The 19,971-nt window shown below is 37.5% G+C and overlaps 2 protein-coding genes across 3 annotated transcripts in view; both read right to left on the reverse strand.

The window, feature by feature from the left end:
- SCIN (scinderin) overlaps window positions 1-6,430 on the reverse strand; it is a 77,587-nt gene extending 71,157 nt beyond the window's left edge. Inside the window, exon 1 of the mRNA XM_090287152.1 lies at window positions 6,183-6,430. Coding sequence (XP_090143278.1) covers window positions 6,183-6,381 — 199 coding nt within the window. The 5' untranslated portion in view covers window positions 6,382-6,430. The remainder of the gene's footprint in view (window positions 1-6,182) is intronic.
- LOC150001403 (perilipin-2-like) overlaps window positions 1-19,971 on the reverse strand; it is a 219,453-nt gene that overhangs the window by 117,653 nt on the left and 81,829 nt on the right. The window lies entirely within an intron of this gene.

The raw sequence follows: 19,971 nt of genomic DNA on the forward strand, positions 1-19,971 counted from the left end.
GAAGGGGACTGAGGCATCACTGTCTTATGTACAATGTTTCTTGTATCTTGTATCATTGTCAATAAATGTCTGTTTTTCATATTACATGGCTGGATACTTTCTAGACAGAACTTGTAGTTCACCTGAAACCCCAGTTAAGAACATTCCCCAATGTTGAAGACAGGAAATCAGTCAGCCAAATTGAAGGAAGAATTTGATTTCTTTACAATTCTTCTTACTCTCAAAGGGAGCCTGTGTAGCAAGAATCTTCTTAGTAAAATATTCAGTAGCTAGAAGAGCATTCGACATGATATATATATATATATATATAGTGAACTTGATGTGGTCAAAGGAAATTGTGTAACACACTTAAGAAAACACACATGCAATTCTGAAGTCCAAAAGGACTCCAGTGTCATTCTTAAGCCTACTTTCCCAGTCATAAATGAGAATGCTAATAAAGGTACAATTGTATAGTGATGCTTTAAAAGGAAAACTAAAATCAAAATTAATATCAAGCTATTAAGGATATGTTTGATAAAAACACTCTTATTTGAGTACAAGTTGAAACCCAAGTCTCTTTAGGTAAATGGATATACAGTACAATTAATGAATGGACTTGCAGTAAATTAATTAAATTACACTGTCACTTGTTGGTGTTTATGTACTGTGCTAGGCCAGGAAATATCATTATGAATAAGCCAGAGTCATTGCTTTAAAGAGGTTGAAAGTCATTAATGAAGCTAATAGCAGTCTTTGAATATGAAAACCAGAACCAAATTTAACTGCATCATGATGAAATCCTAGCAAGTACTCAGAAACTTAAGAACTTCACTTCATTTATTTTCCCTATACTAATTTTACTGGTTATGTTGTTTGGTGTTTTGTTTTTTTTAATATTATGTTACATTATCGTATACGTATAAAAGAACAAAACTCTTACCAAGTTAGGAAAACAGGGTAACATCCTCAACTTGATAATTTTTTTCAAGCTAATATAATTCTTAACAGTGAAAGACTGAATGCCTTCCCCTAAGACTGGGACCACGGCAAATCTGCCTACTCATTAATCTTACTCAACATTAGGCAAGAAGTTCTATCCACTGCAAGGAGGTAGAAAGAGAAAAGCATACAGACTGGAAAGAAAGAAATAAATGTTTTTATTTGAAATGAGAGGATCATCTACAAAGGAAATTTTAAGAAATTTACAAAATAAAGAAACTTTTTAAAATACCTCCCAAAATAAGTGTATTCAGCAAGATAAAAATTAATTTTTAAAAAAAGGCAGTCTCTTTTTTTTATGTAGAAACAATGAATGTGAGAAACTTGAAATAAAAAGCACCACACCATTTATGATCACTCCAAAAAGCTAGGGTATATATTTAACAAAATTGGTACATGATCTATATGCTAAAAGTTACAAAATGGTGATGAAAAGAATCAAAGACCATAATAAATATAAAAACATAGTGTCATGGACTATAAGACTCAATATAATAAAGATGTCAGTTTTCCCCAAATTGATCTGTAGGCGTAATGCTATTCCTAGCAAAATCACAGCAAGGTTTATTATAAATTATATGAGTTTATTATAAAACTTATATGAAAAGGCGTAGGCCCTAGAATAGCAAAAACAACCTTGACAAAGAAAACTAAGCTAGGAAAAAGAACTCTCTGATATGAATGGCCACTATACAGCTACAGTACTTAAGACGGCGGTATTGGTGGAAAGACACACAGATGGGTGGACCTCTTTTCCCCCAGTGGTAACACTTTGTAAAACTCTAACATAGTGACCCCTGCGCCTTTCATGGTGGAGCGGCCTCCTGCCGTGTCCTCTGTAAATGGGCTCGGTGGACTAGCACCCACTTCCCGCCACCCATGGTCATGCCGAGGCGCCTGGAGGGTTGCGGCCGAGGTTTCCACCAGCCCACAAGCAAGACCATGGCAGCCTTCCCTCCTGCGGCTCGCTCGTGCCACCCACGACAACCACCGGCGTCGCCTGGGTTCTGCTTTCCGGGACAGCCTCAGCGGAAGTCCCGAGTACCAGGGGAAAGCCACCCTCCACCAGCCCGGGCCCCCCAAGGCCGAGCTGGGTAACTGGTGGGCGAGTTTCTCTTTCAGGAAGTCTACTCTCCCATTTGAGGCCACAGTGTTGGAATCCCCAGAGCACTCGTAAGGCCTCCAGCGGCGTGACAACCTGTAACCTGGCTCAGGAAGCCACAAGGAAGCAGGCTGGTGACCAGCCTTGCAAAGCAATGTCACGTCCCTATCCTGCATGGCCACCACCAGCCACCTGACTTCTAGAGGCACTAGGCTCTTTGAGCCCCTCTACTCCCACGTCCTCCACTTTCCCCTCTCCCCCTCCTCACCCACCCACAGACTAGGCAGGGTGCAGTAAGCAGAAGAAGTTCGTCCTTTATATCAAAACAGCAAAACACCAAAAAGGAAGTTGGAAGAGCCCAGTTCTTTACTACTCAAGACACACGTAAGCCTTCATGGCATCCCATGACCATGTGCCTTGCACCAAGTGGAAAATAAATGACACACAGCCAGAAAAACACAAAAACAAAAAATCCCCTCCAGTATAGTTTAGTATATCACAGCATACTAATGTGTAAGCATAAAAGTATAGTACAGCACAGAATACCACAATCAGGATTTGACAGTGATACAAGGCACTGATCTTTTTCATATTCCCCCGGCTTTACCTGTACTCACCTGTGTGTTTGTATATTTAACTCTATTGTATATAATTTTATCACATGTGTGTATCGATCACCACAGTCAAAATATTGTATAATTCCACTACCAAAAAATCTCTTATGTTGCCCTTTTATAACCATACCCACCTCCCTCCTACATCACCCTGACCCCGCCTCATCCCTAACCTCTGGTAACAACAAATCTAAAATTTTGTCATTTCAAAAATGGTATGTAAATAAAAGCATATGGTTTGGAACATTTTGGCATTAGTTTTTCTTATTCGGCATATTGCCTGAGCATTTATCTGAGTTGCCGTGTGTATCAAAAATGTGTTCCTTTTTCTTGTTGAGTTGTACTCCTGGTTATTGAGGTGCTACAGCTTGTTTAACCGGTCACCTTTTCAAGGATCTTGGAGCTGATTCAAGTTCTGATCTATTCAAATAAAGCTGCTGGAGATACTCATATATAAGTTCTTAAATGAATATAAAAATTCTCATTTCTCTGGAAAAATGTCCACAAATGCAATTGCTGGGTCATATGGTAACTAACTGCATGTTTAGTTTTGTAAGAAACTGCCAAATTCTTTTCCATAATACTCATAGCCCTCATTTTATATGCCCCCGCCACGCAATAAGGAAAATTCAGTTTCTCAGCATCCTCTCCAGCCCTTGTATAAGTTCCTTGTATTGTATGTTATATAATGTAATCCAATTCTTTGCATTGCCAGTGCCTAGAGCACAGCACAGGCTAGTTATACTGTAAATGTTTGTTGCTCTCAAATTTATTTATGTAAAGTTTAAAACTGGCAAGGAGAAATGGTGAGGGTGGGTGTTGTATCATAGTTCTGGGATGTGACAGTCAGTCCCTTCACCATCTAGCCCTGCTTATAGACATGGTGTAAGTAACCAGAAGCAGAAGGTAGATGCATTTAAACCACTAGGTACAAAGCTGAAATGTTTAGGAAGGACCCATGCAACACTCAGTCTCATGCAACAAATTCTTTTCAAATTAAAAAAAAAAAAAAGACATAATCTGAGATATGCAAGGGTATTATAGAAAGACATTGAGGGACAGACAAGGAAAGATGATTCTCTATTCTCCTATTTTATGTCCCACTTCTTCCTTTTCCCCCTTTTCCCTCTTACATGGCCTGTTTCTTTGTTTCTCACCTGTGCACTCTTTTCACCCAGTCTGACCTTAACTTCACTCTCTTTCATCTTCCTTCCAGCTGATTTCCTGTGTCAAACTTTCTTTTTCCTTGAACTTTCAGCTCTTCCTCTAGGAACTTTCACTCACTCTCTTTTATTAATCCTCATGAATTCATCTGAATTTAGGTCTCAGAGTGAAATATTCTGGATGACATCCAGCTTGCTTCAGGGGACAGATGTAGGAGGAGCGCTGAACAATTTAATCTTAAGGCCTGTTGGACTATTTTACTCTAAACTTTTCCATGTTCCCCATGATCTTCTCTTGACATAAGATCCCTCCCAATTACCCTTATTTTCCTCTTGTCTCTCAAGGTTTCTTTGCTTCCCCCTATCCACAGACACTGAGTGCCTCTTTTACAGTGATTATCACATTTTATCTGTCTTATGTCATCTTTTGATTTATTGTAACTTTGAGATTATAAATTTTCAGGGAAGCTTCATAAATAATTCATAAGTAAAAATGCCTTATATAATGCTGGGTATACTGAATAATTATTGAAGAAATTAACTTATTAACAATCATTAACTTCAGTTTTAGCAGATCTTTAAGATCATGTTTCTGCCCAAAGCATTTTCTATTACATTTTTTTGAACTTGGTGAGCGCTACGTGAATAATTAAGAGTCAATAATTAATAATGATTCTGTGTAAACCTTAGAAAAACAATGCTTAAAGACCTTATTAGGATAAGAAAGAACCTCTAGAATTAAAAGTGTATTCAAAGCCCTCTTGCAATCTTCTGACAAAGGCAAACTCAGCTGTTGTCTACAGCGAGATCTGAAATTAATTTGCATTTCAGTTCATCAAAATGGCAAATGCAGCATTTCAGACATGCTCACTCATTCCAAATGCAGGTTCTACATAGGAAGACCAAGGGGAGGACATTATTATTCTATCTGGCATCATTCATTCATGAACATGGTTATATATTAGGGTTTCAGCATTTTGTTTTGTTTTCTTTTTGGTATAAAATAGTGACATTACAATGGGAAACCAAAATGAGCTTCAGCATCCTCAAACAAGCCCAAAATTTTAATATCAAATGCTATAATGAAAACAGCCCTTTCCCCCTCTATGTATGTATTTGTCATTTGGGTATCTGCTCCAAGTGTTGACTGACATTGAGAACAGCACTTCTTAATGTTTTCTACCTTTTCTTTCCTTAAAATTTTCAAGTGTTAGAAGTAAAAATAATGCCTTTTCATGGCTTTCAGGGTCTTCAAAACGTGTATGTGTGTGTGGTTTTCCCATTAGCTCAGGAATAAAATTAAAAGTAAGAAACACAGTCCAAGGGAGGCAAGCCAATTTTAAAAGTCAATGAGGCTCAGATAATCAGCACGCTGTTAGATGGGGTGTGCCCACTGGCCCAGGATCCCACTGGGAGAGGCTGGACATTCAGGATGTTTACAAGTAAAAGTAGAAGGTGGAAAAAGTAGAACACACAAGGCCCAGTGTCCTTAGTCTGGCATGAGTGCAGCCCAAAATAATTACGGCTGAAGGAGTAGTTTTGTTCCAGAGTGTTCTTGTTCAAATAGATAAATATTACATTTAAAACTAACTATAAAAAAGCAGCTCATTAAAATACATAAATAGGCCATATAAAGCTATTTATTTATAGTGACAAAATCTGCATTGTTTCCAGCTTGTAGCCAAGGTGCCCAGCATCCTAAAAAACAGGAATGTTAGCCACACCTGCGAGCAACGTGGTTTAGGTGGGATGCTGACTTAAAGTAGCCAGACATTAATCGCCGCAATTAGTGGAGAAATGCAAGCTCATGCGCCAGAGAAAAGAAAAAGGATTAGTTAACAAACAATAACAACAACAAAACTTCTCGCCAGCTGCAGCGGATGCCCACAAATTTGAAATCATCTTTTCCCTGATAGGAAACTCAGGACTGAACTTGTCCACTGGTGAGCGGGACTTGGCCAGCGCCTAGGTGCGCCGATCAGCAGCTCTGGCAGGGAGTGGGGCTTGGAGCTGGAAGGTGAAAGGAGGAACCAGCTGGAGGAACCAGTCCCAAATCCCGGGAGAGGAACTCCGCAAAGATAAAAGCCAGTGGGATGAAACTGCTCCGGACTTCGCAGCGCCCGGCGTTTGCAAAGCGGACTCTGGCGAGGAGAAAGTGGCCAGCCCCAAAGGCGCGGCCCCGCGGGGGTGCAGCTGGCGCCAGGTCTCCAGGGCAGGCCGCCCCGTTTGCTCTCTTTTCCCCTGGCAGGCAAATCTCAGCTTCCCGTGGCCTCGCCCCTCCCGAACCTGGGCGCGTCCAGGTCCGGCGCCCGCCGCCCTTACCTAGCCAGAAGTGCAGACGGTAGGTGAAGCCCTGGCACGCCCTGGCAGTGTACAGCACCAGGTAGGCATCCCCGATGTAGAAGTCGCCGTAAGCGCTCCGGGGTACAGGCACCAGCTCCATCTTCTCGATCCTCCAGACCTGCAGTCCCGCCTTCTTGCCCGCCCGGGCGAACTCCCTGTGGTACAGCTCCTGGGCCATGACTTGGACACGGGATGCTCCGGAGAAGAGGCACAGGACCTGTTGACCTTGACGTCGGATTGAACCAACAGCGTTCGAAAGGACCCTGTTCGCTGAGACTTTATAGGGTTCGCCCTGCGGGGAGGCGTGGCCCCGAAACGGGTGTGGCTAAGTGCCCAGGCTGGAGTTGCTCTCGGGGAGCAGATCCCTTCCTAGCAGGAACGCAGCGCCTACTACCTAACTCCTACGCCCTGCCCCTGGGAAGGAAGAAATCGGAATTTTAAAATCTTGAGATCCGAGGGGGGAGGGGGGAAGGGGGAGGGAGAGAAGGGGCGTAAGTAGGGGAAGGGTTTAGTAAAGGAACTAGTATAAATAACCCATGGACATGGACAACGGGGTGGGGATGACTGTGAGAGAGGGGGTGGGCTGGGGGGGGAGCAGTGGGGGAAAAAGTGGAACAACTGTAACAGAAAAAAAACAAACTCTAGATTCCTCTAACTAGGGTTGGACCCCCATCCTCCCCCAAATCTCAGTGTGATCAGAAGAAATGTTTCTTAATTTTCAGAAGGCACAGAAATAAAAAAGATTCTTTTCTGAATGACAAAAAAAAAAAAAAAAATCTTGAGATCCGGAGGGAATTTATAAACTCTCTTGGAAATGCCTCCTCCAAGTTAGAATGTTTCCCCTGGCAACAGATGGAGAAGATTAACCATTAAACCTGGATGGTGCATCGTTTTGAAAAAAAATTGGCTATCCAGATAACAATCATCCTAATTATCAATGCCATCATTTCATTGGTCATTTCTCTCCATTCTTGATGGCTGAATGTTCTCTCGGTCTTGATCTTCCCAGGTCAAATATGCCTTCAGAAACAGCACGTCAAGTTTCTCGGAAAGGATGAAAACCTGGAAGGTTGGCAGTCTTACCCTGAGGACAGAGGTCTGTAATCCCTGGGGGTTCAGGAGCTGTGTCTAAACTCTTAGCCATCACCTGCCTCTCTTGGCCAAGAAAGTTGCTGAAAAAATCAGCAGCCGCCCACCTGGGGTGTCCTCAGGCTAGGCTGTTTGTGGCGGTGACATTATGCTTGTCCGGTGACGTTATGCTTGTCCTGCGTTGTGAGTTAGCTGTTACCAGGCTTCAAAGTGCTAATTTTCTCATTGTTTCTGCTACAGACTTTGCTTTTCCAGCACCAGTGAAGCACTGTTAAATACAAATGTAGGTTTACTCTGTATTTTGCACTCATTTAACTGAAGCTGAAATGGCAACGGAGTTTACTGTTAATTGCTGTTATTGAAAAAGCAAATCGCTTATCACATGAAGAGTAAGAAAGATGATTTTTATGCATGTACATTTCCTGTCATTGAGTCCCAAATTACTGGAGTTCCAGAAAGTTACTAATAATGTGTAATTCACTTATTTCCTTAAATAGTGTTTAATAGGTATTACATGACCATGGTAGAAAGAAAATCAAAAGTACAAGATGTGCAATAAAGTTTATCTCCATTTCACCTGACACTTAAAAATATCTGAAATTTTCCTGTTTTTTGTGTGTGTGTCTGTGTTTTCTGTTATAGGTTGAGATCCTGGTTGATAAATATCATTAGCTCTCTTTCCCCTCCTAACCCAGACAATGAAAGGCAGGTGTGTAAGGCTCGTTTTACAGATGAGGAAACTGAAGCTTTGGAACTTGTCATAGAGCACCCAAGGAGGAATTCAAGCCCACTCACTGTGTTTAATGCAAAAGCACATGCTGTTTGCAAACTTATTTTTTCAATCCAAATTATTTGGCCAAGGTTTATTTATATAGGTATATGTAATGTTTTCATTTTATTCCTGCTTGTTCCTAGAGAGGCTTCTGATCCAGTGAGTTAAATGCAGCACCAAGAAGTTTAGTTTTAACTTTGTCACTGAGTCATTGTATGTCTTGGTTTCCTTATCTGTAAAGTGCAAATCATTTTTTTCCTTGCTTTCTCTAGGGAAAAAAAAAAAAAGAGAACTTGTGTTCTGGACTTACAATCAAAGTTATTAAGTTCAGATTCAGTTTTAGTGATAATTCATTTCCTTTTAGTGAAGGGATTCTTTTCAGTGAAGAAATAAAAAGAAAATTTTGGACTAGGTAAGTGAAATACCCTCTCACTTAGACCAGGTCTGAGGCACATGCCTGGGATACACCAAAAAAGCTTAGTAATCAAGGTCAATACTATTTTGAGGCAATATTTTAAAAAATCAAAATGAATGTGAAAATTATGATAAAGGCAGGATTGTTGGCAGTGCTGCATGGTACTGTGTTGAAGGCTGAGGCCTTAAAGGAAATACTGATCTTTCTTCACTTAGACTTTTGATATTTGGTTTATCATTTTTGGCATTAATTTTGGTATTTCAAAACATATTACATTAAAATATTATTGATCTTGATTACTGATTCTTTTTGCCAACCCCTTAAATTTTGTGCCCAAGTTAAGTGCTCACTCCCATCGTGCTAGCTCCGACCTGGCTAAGCAACCTCTGGACTCAACTTGTAACTACCTGCTAGAGCTAGCTACCTGATTCTGCCAAGGTCAAGTTCAGCGTGCTCAAACAAGCTCGTCATTCCTTCCAAACATGGTTCTCTAATTCTTCCTAATTTCATTAACAGCATGATTTCATTTTGACTCAACACTCATTTTATCTTCACATTCATTCAAGTAGGTATCCAGAATATTTTTCAAATCCATCCCAGCTGCCCACTTTCTTGTTATTTCTTTGATTCTCATCTTCAGGAGAGACATGCAGTGGAGTAAAAGGGCTTAGATTACAGTATGGCCTTGATGTAGGTTGAATCCTACAGTAACTTGTCCCAGCTAATTGAGCAGGAACAAGTTACCTAACATTATTGTCTCTCATTTTTACTGACAGAAATTACCTCATAGGATTGTCACAAGTAGTAACTAGGTAAATAAATATGTAATGAGTGAAAGCTCATTCTGTTCATCACACAACAGCCAATAAATTGAGTGACAACAAGGATTTGGGGCAAGAAAAGTGACTACATGTATTCAGAAAGCCAGCAAACCGAGAAGATGGTGGACTAGTGTCCTAAAGACCCATCTTGAGAAAGTACAGAACCCAGGCTTCTTTTACGTCAGAAGAAGTGGGGACCCAAAGGAATTGGAGGTCAGGAGGTAATTGATGACTGGAAACATCTGATTATCAGCAACGGTCCCAGGGGGATTGTGAAACATCATCTCCTATTGTGATGGTCTCAGTGACAAAGTTACTATAAATCTTTTGAGGGATGATCATTATTTTTGTACATAACTTTTATATAGGAGAGGGACATGAGAACTATACAAATCAACTAAAATCACGGTGAAGTCAGGGGCCTGCTATATGCTGCCTGACATGAAACTCACTGACTGGAGATGCAAGCAGACCATGTGGAGCCTCCCAACAAAGAAAATTCCTATAGAGATTAACAGCAACCCACCCCTATTATCGTTTACCCATACCATAGAGGGAAACCACAAGGCCACAAAATAACCTTGTAGTGGTCAAAGTTAATCTCAACATTTTCCCATTCTCTGTTTTTCATACCAGCAATACAGATACATATAAACTCAACCTCTAGAGATGGTTGGGGTCTCTCTCCCTTCTCTTGTGAGGAGAGTCTGCTACTCTATCTATGGAGTGGCTTTTCTTGCTTGCCTCCTCTGCTCAATATGTTTTTCCATTTTAACTTCTTGTCTAGACAGTCTTGAATTTTTCCTGCTTGAAGCCAAGAACCCTCTTGGCTCAGGCTTGAGTCCCTACTAGGGACTCACCCCTCCAGCACCACCTTCCTTATCTCCGTGCGGGGAGGGGGGTAGTTTCAAGCAGAAAGATTGTTTCTGTAATTTCTAAGCTACAGGCTAGATTCCTTTAATGATTAGCATATCTACATGCCAGACTAAGCAGAAGTTGCTAACTGACATGTCAGGCTCAGTGAGATAAAGTCATAAAGACAGATTTTTTTTAAAGTATATTTTATTGATTATGCTGGTACAGTTGTCCTAATGTTTTCCCCCTTTGCTCTCCTCCTCCTGGTACCTCCTCTTCCCTCAGACAATCCCACCCCCCTTAGTTCATGTCCATGGGTCATACATGTAAGTTCTTTGGCTTCACCCTTTCTAATATCATTCCTCACATCCCGTCTGTTTTGTTCCTACCAATAACAGATTGTTTTTCTAATACAATTATAAACCTGGAATGGTGCCTGCGTATACTAAAGTCGATGAGTGGTTAATTCACTTCTTCAAATATTTCCAAGTCTAGTTCAGATAAGGACTGTCAGTTTTCTATACATGAAAGATCTCTAAAATGAGGAGCCAATTTCCTTTCTATGCCTTTATGTTCTCTCTCTCACTTCCTAGGTTCTTAAAAAGTAAATTTTCTCCCCTTCATATATTGCCCTTCTTCTATTACTTCTCTGTTGAAGTTTTATCAATTCTTTAAGATTTAACTGAAGATACACATCTTTATCATCATTATTCTCCTGGTTTCACTAAATTCCAGCATCTTCTGTGCCCCAAACGCTTTTGATATGCTCTTGAATTATAGCAGTTACCACACTCTGAAGTGTGTCTTCTCTCACAGATTGCGGGTTCACTGAGAGACTTAGGTCTCATTCTTTTATTCCCTGGCCTTATGGAAATACATGATGAAAAGATGTGGTTGCATATTTGGTTTTGGATTAAATTACATTAAAAAAAAAATCAATTTACCAATCCTCTCTCAATCCAGCTAGAAACAGTGAAGGTGAATGAAATGTTTTTTGTTGCTACTAAGAGTCAGAAAGTTTGAGGTGTGGGGCCTGTGGTTGACTGAATTCAAGGTAGCTGTTCTTCTAGAATGTTAATGCCCAAGGGCAATGTTGCATAGTTTAATCTTGGAAATAAATAACAACGTTAAATAATATAATGGATTCATTGTGCATGCAATTTATTGGGATGAACTGGTTAAAAAACAAAACAAAATAAAGCAAAACAAAAAACTCATATACACACACACAAACCAGCTGGCTTCAAGTAATCTTCATTCCCCAAGCTGTAGACTCTTAGAGTTGAGAAGCTATTTTCTTTCCATCACGGCATTGTGACCAGAGAGTTGTTGAGATTAAATATATGTGAAAGACTGGAAAGTCAGGAAGTGTACTTTTGTCTTAGGAGGAAAAAATGCTCCTTGTGCTATTTGTTTGCTTTCCTTGGATTATAAATCATGAGAGAATATAATTAAAAATACATTTCTTTTACTGGTAGTCCTTAAAGGAAACCAAAGTTTTGCCACCCCTAAAACTGTGCCTTTTTGGGATATTGATTTTAAGCTAGTTATTAAGAAAAAAAAAAATGTGTCAGAAAGAATGTTTGACCCACTTCCCCTTTTCTGCCCAAGAGATTCAGATAGAAAAACTGGCTCCAGGAAAGAAACCTGAACGTATTCACCTTGGCCTCATTGGAACTGAGTTTGGTGCGTGGGAGGGCATCTAGCAGTGGCATGTTTACTAGATTACCTGTTCCCATCCCCTTGTTTTTGGGGCTGCAAACATTTACTTGCAGTCTCTTCTTCAGTTACGTGCAAATTGTCTGTGTTCACCTCTAAAATCTAAGTCCACATCTCTGCTTCCTCCTTTGTCCAAAATGTCAGATATACCCAATTTTGCATCACTGTCTTCGGAATTCCTATGCTTATGTGAATTTCCTGCGCATATGAATGACAAATTTTATTTTCTCCTGTTACTCTGTCTCTGTTGATTATTAGCCCAGCTAGGAGAACTTAGAATGTAGGAGGAAAAGTATTATATTTTTAGCTCCCATATCCTACTAAATTTTAATAACTTATGTTTGATTTACCAAATTATTTGAGGGTTTAAGCATAGAAACTGAAGTGAGAAAGCTTGAGTGTTTGGAGGATTAAAAGAGATGATGTATGTCAAAGCCTAGGAACACAGTCAATAAACACGGTTAATTAATAATCAGCAGGGCTGCCCAGCTCTAGTACTCCTCAAAGATATGTGGTGATTAAAAGTGAAAATGTACTCTAAGAAATTGTATTTTCATCTTTCCTCTCTACCCTGGACAAACTAGAACTTATTTTTTAAATTCACCTTAAAAAACAAAAAAAAGCATCAGTCAAGATCTAGGACTTTTTCTTTCATTAATAAGTCATTTTAAAATTACACATGCTATTACTATAAAGGAATAGTCATGGTTCAGTACTCAGGTGAAGGTTGTATTCATCTTCAATGTCTGCTGTTGTTTTAAATTTTTTAAAAAGATTTTATTTATTTATTTTTAGTGAGAGGGGAAGGGAGGGAGAAGGAGAGGGAGAGAAACATTAATGTGTGGTTGCCTCTCGCGTGCCCCCAACTGGAGACGTGGCCTATAACCCAGGCATGTGCCCTGACTGGGAATCAAACCGGCAACCCATTGGTTTACAGGCAGGTGTTCAATCCACTTAGCCACACCAGCCAGGGCTGCTGTTTGGATAAATAATTTATAAACAAGCTTACCACAGAAGGTTAATTCAGCACTTTCTTCTTTTATTTTTACTGTAAATAAAATTATTATTGTTATTATTATATAGGAAATAGCTAACACTTGAGAGATTATTGAGAGGATATCATTATCATTTTAGGAATTTACATATTAGAGAATGCTTATTGCCAAAAGAAAAGGTTGAGAATCCAAGGTCTCATGAAGGTTTATGATTTTAAAATGATAATTTTTGTTTTAGTCTTATATTTATGCAAATAGAGATCTGAAGATAATCGTAGTTTTAAAATATAAAATTGAGGCTATAGCTGCTTGAGACTATAACAGCTTTTTTGGTCCTAATTTTTCTAAATGTCTCTATTTATTAATAATCACAATTAACATGCTTTTAAGTTTTGTTTGTAGCCTGGACTTTACCAGTTTGTGAGAAATAGCTTCAAATTTTCAAGGAATATGTCAACAATTACTGAACATATACATGATCAGATGATCGTTTTGTTGTGCAGGTACTTACAAAAATAAGGTTCATTAGTTCACTTAAACCAAATGGCAGGTTGTTTAAAAGAGTTATAACTTCCGGATTTCCTTTCCACTGACCAGAAATCACTTCCTTTAGCTAATTCTCTTCTCCTCTTCCTCCTCCTTCCTCTTTCTTCTTCCCTTTTTTTAAAGCTAATTCTCTTCTTGATTCAACATCTCTCAATATGAGTAAGCAATTAGATGGTACTCCTTTCAATCTTACCTTCCCCTTAGCTTGATATTTTGAGACTTCCTTGGTATCATAGATTCCTGTAGCCTATTCAAATTGATTGGAAGGATTGTTGACGATACTTTTATATATTTCAGAGAACTCTGTATTTTAAATTTGGCAAAGGGAGAAAACTAGGCAAAAAGAAAAAAAAACACTACTTGTTAATCTAATGGCATAATGATAAATTATAGCAATAACTTATCAAGTGGAAAATACTTAGAAGGATTTTATTGAGAATGGAAAGATAGAAGAAAAAAACAATGGGAACCCCACTATCTCACTACTGCTCAACAGGGTACTGAAAGTCTTAGATAACACAGTAAGATCAGGAAAAATAATAAAATACATTAGAAATTGTTAAGAAAATATCAAAACTCATTATTTGCAGATGGTAATATGAAAATGAATAGTCTAAAAAATCTACTGACAAACTAATAGAACTAATAAGAAAGCCAAACAAGATAATTGAATGATTAGAATAAATAAAATGCAAAGTCAAAAGAATTAAAATACTTAGAATTGTATGTGTATTTCTGAGTAGAAAAAATTTTTATGAACAATACTCAAAATACCGTGAAATATAAATATAAAGGAAAAACTGTTCACTTTGACTACATTGAACTGAAGATGTGGCCTCAAAATGGAACAAAACAAAGACAAAATTAAATGATGGGTGGTAGACTGTGAAAATCTTTTCAACTTCTGAAATGACTAAGAATATCAAGAATATATAGAAACAAAAATGATGCAGCAAAAATAAAGGAACTTTAAGGAAAATGTAAAAATATAGAGTAATCTGGTCACTATATGAAGAATGCTAATTGATTTGGTCTTCACTACTAATTGGAGGAACTGTATAAACAGCCAATATTTGAGTGCTTTATGTGGTTCAACACTACGGTAAGTACTTTTAAATGTAACTGTTCTGATCCTTTTAGCAATTCTATAAACTAGGTGTTATTGTTGTCTTATTTTACAAAGTAGGCAACAGAAAGTTGCTCAAGTATGAAGTAGTAGAACTAGAATCTGAATCCAGGTGGAATGACTTTGAGTCCACACATCTAACCACCCACAATGATTCTACTGCTTCTGTTACACTAATTAGCCATCATATTAATATAGCTATCACATTGCTATAAATTAGAAAGACAACATCAAAGGCTGCTGAGGAGGTGGGGAAATGAGAAATCTCACATAATAGTGAGGGGGGTAGCTCTAATACAATGTAGCCATTTGGAGAGCAATCTGGCAGTATTAAGTGAAAATTGCAGCCATGTACTTCGTACCTCAAAATTCCACTCTTGGGTGGCTACTCTAATTATGGTCTTCACAGATGCACAAGGACTCATGCACAATGATGTTCACCAAAGCATATTGTGATAGAAAGAACTTAAAGGCAACCTAGGAGTTCAAAAACAGGTAAATGTGTGAGTAAAATGTGGTGTATGGACATGCATGACAGGAAGGCTGTGTAGTACCAGAGCCAATGAACAGCATGGAAGGGATGGCAGTGCAGGCATATCAGAACTGTGAAGCTGCCCTGGCCAGCGGCTTGGTTGGCTGGAGCATTGCCCCGTCCCTCTACACCAAAGTTTGTGGCTTTGGTTGCCAGTCAGGATAGATACCTAGGTTGTGGGTTCGATCCCTCCCCCTCTCCTTTCCTCTTTCTCTCAAATCAATAAACGTATCCTCAGGCGAGGATTTAAAAAAATGATAAAGTTTAATAAAATAGTAAGAAACAGTATGATTCCATTTGTGCCATTATAAACATATCAGTATTTATAAAAATAAATTTCATGGTTGCCCATATTTGGAATTAATTGACTATGAACCACGTGGAATGTGAGTTGGAAGAGCGTACATTAACTGTGAGTAGGTGCCAGGTAGGGGTAGGAGGGGAATTGATGCTGGAGGGAAGAATGGGAAAAACCGTGAAATAAAACAAAAGAGGAAGGTGCACTGGTTGACAATAAAAACTTGCCACAAACCAAGGAGCATAATCAATTCAATTATGAGATCCAAAATCCCAAAGCAAAACAAAATAAAAATAACAACAAAATGTACAAACCTTCCTATCTATTTATCTATCTATCATCTATCTACATTTAAGTGAGATTTTAATGTTGGCATATATATAATTTTAGACCTATTATAATAAGCATTATGTAGGGATATGAATAAATTGGGGGGAAGGCTAAATAATGGCATATGAAAAATTATTGGAGAAGAACATAGTGGTTCTAATTCCACTTTTTCCCAGTAGTATACTCTTTTAACTTATGTAACAGAAAAATACTTAATTCAGGAAGTGTTTCACATGAATTGTAAAACCTGGGTTACTGATTTACTAATTTATTACCATCTGGTTTAAGAATGTGTACAAAAATATTTGTTTCTATTACTTGTAATTTTGCAGCCTTACCAAAAAACCATAAGTACAAAAACATCCAAATAATTGTTAAGGATGATATGCTTTATATTGCATTTATGTTGGCCTTTTATGTGGTCCGTTTTAATGCTTATAATGACCCAATAAATATGTTTACTTATTGAATCAAGGAAAAAGCAAAGGGGAAACAGCTTGGTGAGTACTAAATGTAAAATAAGGCAGAAAAATGGAGAAAAATGTTTATTCTCTTTAAGCTATATTCTTCCCAATGGTCTTAATTACTATCCCCTAGCATTTACAGCCTTTATTATGTGGTAAATAATTACTTAAATAATGACAAAAGTGCAATGTACATATTACTTTAAAAAAAGTTAAAAAGATAAAAGCATCTCATTCTCATTTAGAAATATAGTAAAAATTTATAAATAAAATGACACGGTGTCTAGGCTTTACTTTGAAATACTTCAGGAAGAAAGTTGGGAAGGAAGAAATGAAAAGAAATTGGTAAAGTAATAATAATTGTTGATATTGAGTGATCGGCATATAGGGGTTCACTATTTTCTTTGGACAACTTTTGTATAAGATTAAAACCCTCCATTATTATGTTTTTTTCTTTAAAAAGCAATAATCTGCAACTTTGAGTGGTTTTAAAATTATTTTACTATATATAATAGCTTTTTAAAAATTCTTCATTAAATTTTTTGGGTGACTACTAATAAAATTATACAGGTTTCGGGTGCACAGTTCTACAACACATTATCAGTATATTGTATGGTGTGTGTTCACCACCCCAAGTCAAGTCTCCCCTCTCACCGTTTATCTCCTCTTCACCCTCTTCTAAATTCCCCACTCCCTTTCCTTTTGGTAATTATCATACTGTTATCTGTGTCTATAATTTTTTTTTAATCCCTTCACCTTTTTCACCCAGCCCTATTATCCCCTCCTCTCTGATAGCTGTCAGCCTGTTCTCTGCATCTATGAGTCTGTTTGTATTTTGCTTCTTAGTTTATTTTCATCATTAGATTCCACATGTAAGTGAATCATATGGTACTTGACTTTCTGACTGGTTTATTTCATTCAGCATAATACCCTCTAGGTCTATCCATGTTGTTGCAAGTGGTAGGATTTCATTCTTTTTTATGGCTGAGTAGTATTCCATTGTATATATGTACCACATATTCTTTATCCAATTGTCTAATGATGAGTACTTAGTTCCTTCCATATCTCAACTAATGTAAATATTGCTGAAAGAACATAGGGATGCATATATTTTTTCCAAATCAGTATTTCTGATTTCTTCAGATAAATACCCAGAAGTGGCATCGCTTGTTCATAAATTATTTGAGGTAACTCCATACTGCTTTCCCTAGTGGATGCACCAGTCTGCATGCCCACCAACAGTGCACAAGGATTTCCTTTTCTTCATATCCTTGCCAGCACTTGTTTATTGATTTATTGATGATAGCCATTCTGACAGGTGTGAGATGATATCTCATTGTGGTTTTTACTTGCATTCCTCTGATGACTGGTGATATTGAGCATCTTCTCATATGCCTATTGGCCATCCATACATCCTCTTTGGAGAAGTGTCTATTCAGGTCCTTTGTCCATTTTTAATTGGATTATTTGTTTTTTTTAATGCTGAGTTTTATGAATTCTTTATAAAGTTGGAATATTAATCCTTTATCAGACATATCATTGGCAAATGCGTTCTCCTTTTTTTTTCTTTTGTGCAAAAACTTTTTTAGTTTGGTGTAGTCCCATTTGTTTATTTTTTTCCTTTGCTTCCCTTGCCAGGGGTGATACATTAGGAAAAAATATTGTTATGAGAAATGTCAGAGATTTTACTGCCTTTGTTTTTTTCTAGGGTTTTTATGGTTTCAAGTCTAACATTTAAGTCTTTAATATATTTTGGAGTTTATTCTTGTATATTGTATGAGAAGGTGGTCTAGTTTCATTTTTTGCAAGTATCTGTCCAGTTTTCCCAACACCATTTGTTGAAAAGTCTGTCTTTACCCCATTGTATGTTATTGCTTCCTTCATAAAATATTAATTAACCATAATGACTTGGGTTTATTTCTGGGCTTTCTGTTATGTTCCATTGATCTATATGTCTGTTTTTATGCCAGTACCAAGCTGTTTTGATTACTACGGCCTTCTAGTATAGTTTGATATTAGGTAACATGATTCCTACAACTTTGTTCTTTCTCAAGACTGCTGTGGTGATTTGGGGTCTTTTGTGGTTCCATATAAATTTTTGGAATATTTGTTCTAGTTTTTAAAAATATACCACTGGTATCTTGATAGGAATTGCATTAAATCTATAGATTGTTTTGGGTTATGGACATTTTAATGATGTTAATTCTTCCTATAATGAACATGGTATATGCTTTCACTTTTCTGAATATTCTTTAATTTCTTCCTTCAGTGTCATAATTTTGTGAGACAAGGTTTTTTACCTCCTTGCTTAACTTTCTTTATTCCTAGGCATTTTTTTTTCAATGCAATTGTAAATGGGACTGTTGTCTTAGTTTCCCTTTCTTATAGTTTATTATTGGTGTATAGAAGTGCAACTTATTTCCGGATATTTATTTTGTATCCTGCTACTTTACTGAATGTATTTATCGGTTCTAATAGTTGTTTGGTAGAATCTTTAGGGTTCTCTATATACAGTATCATGTTATCTGCATATAATTGGAATCTTTAGGGTTCTCTCTATATAGTATCATGTCATCTGCATATAATTGCCTTCTGAAACATTTATAAATGAATAAAACTTTCAGAGCTGCATGGCTGGGTATATTTAGAAGAGTTCATGGTACCAATCCAAAAGGCCAGCCACATTCAGGATGACGGATAGCCTGACACCTGTATCCCATTTCCAAAACAATTGGCAGGTGGGGCTGCTTTTCCATATGTGTGATAATCATTGGAGTATCTTCATCCTTTTCAAACCTGTGTGGGGCAGCTCCTGTCTATAAACGTTGCTTTCCCTCTTCAGCGATTTCAAAATTAAACCATCAGGCATTGAATATTTATGATAATCAATAACTTTGTGAAGGAAAAAAAAGATTTTGGGAGCAGAGCAATTTCCAACACAGTATAGAGAACAATTGCCCCCCAAAAATTAGTGAATGACATTGGTCAATGTTATTGACACAATTTAAACTTGTGGGTAGTTTGTTTTGGGGAGAATTGTCTATATTAAAATACCAGTTGAAAATTAGTAATATTTATTTTGAAAGTTATGATAAGTTTAACATTTTAAATGACGCATACTAACACCTGAAGGAGAATGCTGAGAGACTGATGAGAACATCTCTGGAGGTCTCTGCCAAGGAGAATTTTCAGGCAACAATGTAAGTACCTGGCTTCTTTCCCTTCCCATGTCAAGTAAATTAAGTTCATTTTTTAGAGAAGGGTGATATCTTCTAAAAGGTCATCAAGAAGTTAACTTCCTTTTGTAATCTGGATGATCACGGAGATTTTTTTTTTTTTACATAGCCTTCAATTTTTTCACTTGGGGTTACAAGACAAAGTGCTCTGCCCATCTGCTAAGAGAAGTTTAAAAGTTACATAATGAAATTGAAATAGAAAAAAAATTTAAGTTTTACTTCATTAAAATGAAAATAGTTTAAAATTTAAATATTTTAACTGTTTTAACAAGTAAAGCAGTGGAATGTTTCTTCACAGTCATTAAAAACGGCAGTTATCTTTGCTTTAAATTTTTTTCTATTATTCTGGAAAACATAGGAAAAGGCATTATTCAACTTAAAGAGAAGAATAACGACCCTTTTTTTGCATGTAAAATTTTGTAGATGAACACAAGAAATGTCAAATATTTTGTAGTTTAGGAGGTCTAGTTGAGCTGAACTGGTTTTCCAGTGATAAAATTTGAGATGAAAAACACTTGAAACCTATTTCCTGACCTTTCCACATGTAGTTAGGTATCTGGAATTTGCATT

This window comes from Furipterus horrens, unplaced genomic scaffold (genome assembly GCF_987537825.1).
Source record: "Furipterus horrens unplaced genomic scaffold, mFurHor1.1.pri manual_scaffold_9, whole genome shotgun sequence".
NCBI classification, from domain to species: Eukaryota; Metazoa; Chordata; class Mammalia; order Chiroptera; family Furipteridae; genus Furipterus; species Furipterus horrens.